The sequence below is a fragment of the Plasmodium cynomolgi genome, chromosome 5, assembly GCF_000321355.1.
Source record: "Plasmodium cynomolgi strain B DNA, chromosome 5, whole genome shotgun sequence".
NCBI lineage: Eukaryota > Apicomplexa > Aconoidasida > Haemosporida > Plasmodiidae > Plasmodium > Plasmodium cynomolgi.
In genome coordinates this window covers 1,224,756-1,228,030 of record NC_020398.1, presented here as the reverse complement: position 1 = coordinate 1,228,030, position 3,275 = coordinate 1,224,756, and the positions used below count along the sequence as shown (strand labels likewise).

General features: G+C 36.7%; 1 protein-coding gene across 1 annotated transcript; it reads left to right on the top strand.

Annotated features, from left to right (window-relative positions):
* Nucleotides 1-1,104: 1,104 nt before the first annotated feature.
* PCYB_053750 (tryptophan-rich antigen) lies at nt 1,105-2,580 on the top strand (the record flags this gene model as incomplete). The annotated part of the gene is made up of 2 exons (XM_004221256.1): nt 1,105-1,127; nt 1,773-2,580. The coding sequence occupies 2 exons, from the start codon at nt 1,105-1,107 to the stop codon at nt 2,578-2,580; spliced, it is 831 nt and encodes a 276-aa protein (XP_004221304.1).
* Nucleotides 2,581-3,275: the final 695 nt, after the last annotated feature.

Sequence of the window (3,275 nt, the reverse complement as noted above, 5' to 3'; positions counted from 1 at the left end):
AAAAGAACAATGACAAATAATCTCCCCGAGTATTTCTCTCCTTTTCTTTTTCTTCTTTCTTCGAAAAAGTCAACATGAAAAAATACGCAACTTTCTCTGCAATGTATTTTTATTTTACGTAAAATAAAATTTTCTATTTCTTTCTGTTCTTATTTTATTAAATCATAGTTTTTAATTTCTTTTACGAAAAAAAAAATCGTTAAAAGTAAATAACTAAAAATGCAGTGATAACAAAATAATAATACTGTTTTTATTTTGCCTTAATTTTACTTTTTTTTATTTTTTAAATTTATTTATGTTTTAACGACAAAAAAAATATTCATGTTAAAATCTATGAAATAAAAAAAAAGGGAACTTATATTTTTTGGAGAAAGATATTAGAAGAAGTAACTTTTTTTCTGCCTTTTCAATTTATCAAATTATGTTAATTTTACCAAGCCAAGAACAAATTTCTACAAAATTTTTGTAGCGTTGTATTTATTTATGTACCATTTATGCAACAGGTACATGTATGATATACTATCCCATTCCAAACGCTGAAGAAAAATGAATTCACCATTTTATTAGTTCAAAAGTAGTATACCAACACGAGCTTTTTAACATCCATATCCTATCATAAGCGTAAAACATAACGTATTCTCATATGCAGTGTTCCAACTTTTAAAGAAATAATGACCGGAAGAGGTATTTCCATAAAATGAATCACTCCTAAGATCAACCAAGCTGTAAATCATTCACGTCTTTAATTTCTATTCTGTTTGTTTTCGTTTTTCATTACAACACTCTTTTGAAGAAACGAAGCAGTCATAATACGAGTAGTAGCCTCCGTTCCAAGTTTCCATCAATGCTCCCCAAAAACGTCGCAATAGCGCATACAACCATTATATATTTATTTTCGTCCACACGATAAGTTATCATATCAACATATACTGGTCAGATAAGCCCATCATAGCGTTGTAGATAGAAGACACATCGACAGTCATCACTTATATATCTATACAATACATACCACGTATCGGAGCATCCCCCTTTTGCTTGCACTCAATAGCGAAGTCAACAACTCCTCCTCCCTCCCATTTTTGCCACATCGCATCCCCCAACAAAATGGACACATACTACAAACAAGTGTATGATTACGTGCCTAACACCCCCCCAACAGGCATGCGCCCACCACCACCACCACCCAACTTTGCGCAACCCTCCAGTGCCTCCCCATCATATACGCCTTCTGAAACACCTAGCAACAATACCTCCCCTTCCTATACGCCTTCTGAAACATCTACCAATACCAGCACCCCATCATATACGCCTTCTGAAACACCCACCGCTACCCCCACCTCACATACGCCCTCTGAAACACCTACCTTTACCCCCCCCTCCGATGCCCCCATATATAATCGTTCGCCCAATCCACAAAACTTCAATCCTACCGGAGCTCCAACCTTCACTCCACTAGGTGGTTCACCTACGCACGCCCCCGCTGGGTATCCCAATTACGCATCTACAAATACTTATAATGGCCCAATGACCTATGGTTATCCATCTCGATTCCCCCCCCATGGTCCTTCCTCTCCCTATCCCCCACAACCCAATTATGGAAATATGCCTAATCAGATGGCCACTCAGGTATACAACCCACATGGACGACAACTAATGAGAAGAAGCAGAGGACCACAACCGATGCCACCAACCAACAACAACAGCAGCGGATTCTTTTCTTCCATATTATCTGCAATCGTCTACCTGTTCTCTTCATCCTCTGTACTATTTAGCAACATTGCACATCCACCACCCAATGCAAACAACCTACAATTTAATGCCCCACGTGCAATCGAATACCATCCAAGGTTACTAGACAAAACGGAAGAGTGGAAAGATAACGAATGGAAAAACTGGATGGGGAAATTGGAAGGAGAGTGGATTGATTTCAACAATACAATAGAAAGGGAAAAGGGAAAATGGTTAAGTGGAAAGGAAAAGGATTGGGACGAATTTATACAATATATGGATAACAAATGGATGCACTATCATGAGGCCTTAGATGAAGAAGTCAAATCAGACATATTGAAGAGATCCCTAACCCTAGACGAAGTGGAATGGAAAGACTGGATGAAAACAGAGGGAAAAGAATTAATGGAGAAGGATTGGAAAAACTGGATTACTAATAATGAATCCTATTTAGACGTATGGAGTGTTAAAGAATGGCTCAAATGGAAGAACCAAAGAATTGTTACATGGATTATGACGGATTGGAAATGTGAAGAAGACGAATATTGGTCCAAGTGGGAAGAGTCCTGGGCTAAATCACCAAACATGCATGACAGAACGAACTGGCTCAACTGGAGAGAGAGATTGAACAAGGAAATGGTTCAGTGGAACAGTTGGGTTATGATGAAAGAACAACAGATCAGAGAAAGCAGATCCAACAATTGGTCCAAGTGGAAGAGCGACAAACACGTTATGTTCAATTTGTGGATGGATGCCTTCATCAACAGATGGATTAATGAAAAGCAGTGGTTCGTGTGGGTCAAGGAGAGAAACCAGCTAAAATCAAGGGGAAGATACATGGGCTACAAATAAGTCTACAGAAAAAGGGGCACCAGCAGCAGCAGCAGTAGCAGCACCACCAGCATAAGAACCGATGGCCACGGCGACAGTAACGAGACTCGCTTCCCCGCCCATTCCTAATTTCCTAATTGCGATGGAAAACCCGCGCTTGCACAGAAAGGTAGCAAAAATGGACACCGGGTCACGTAACAAGAATGACAATTTTTTTTTTTTGGAAAAAACCTATCCTTTTTAAAGAGCCCCCCCACCAAAAAAAAAAAGTTTTAAAATAATTTGCCTAAATACCATCATTATAGCACATGTATTTCTCAAAACAACGTTATTAATTGCTCCGTTCCTTTTTTGATTGCATATATTTTACATATATTTGTATTTAAAAAAAAAGAGTTTGTTTTTTGGACCTTTATTTTTTCCTACATTAAATGATTTATTATTATTTGAAACTCCCTTTTTTTTTTTTTTCCATGAATATATAATACTTACATATATATGTTTATAAATATATACATGACGCAGTTCACCTTTTTTTGTCTCTGAAAATGCATGTATATATAATAATAATACATACATATATATATGTATATATTTTTTTTTTCTTTTTTATCGCTATTTGCACATGCGCATATATGTGTGTCCCTGTATATATGTATGTACAAAATAGCTTTTATTAAAGTTCCTTTTGATTACCATTTAAATATTTTTTTTTT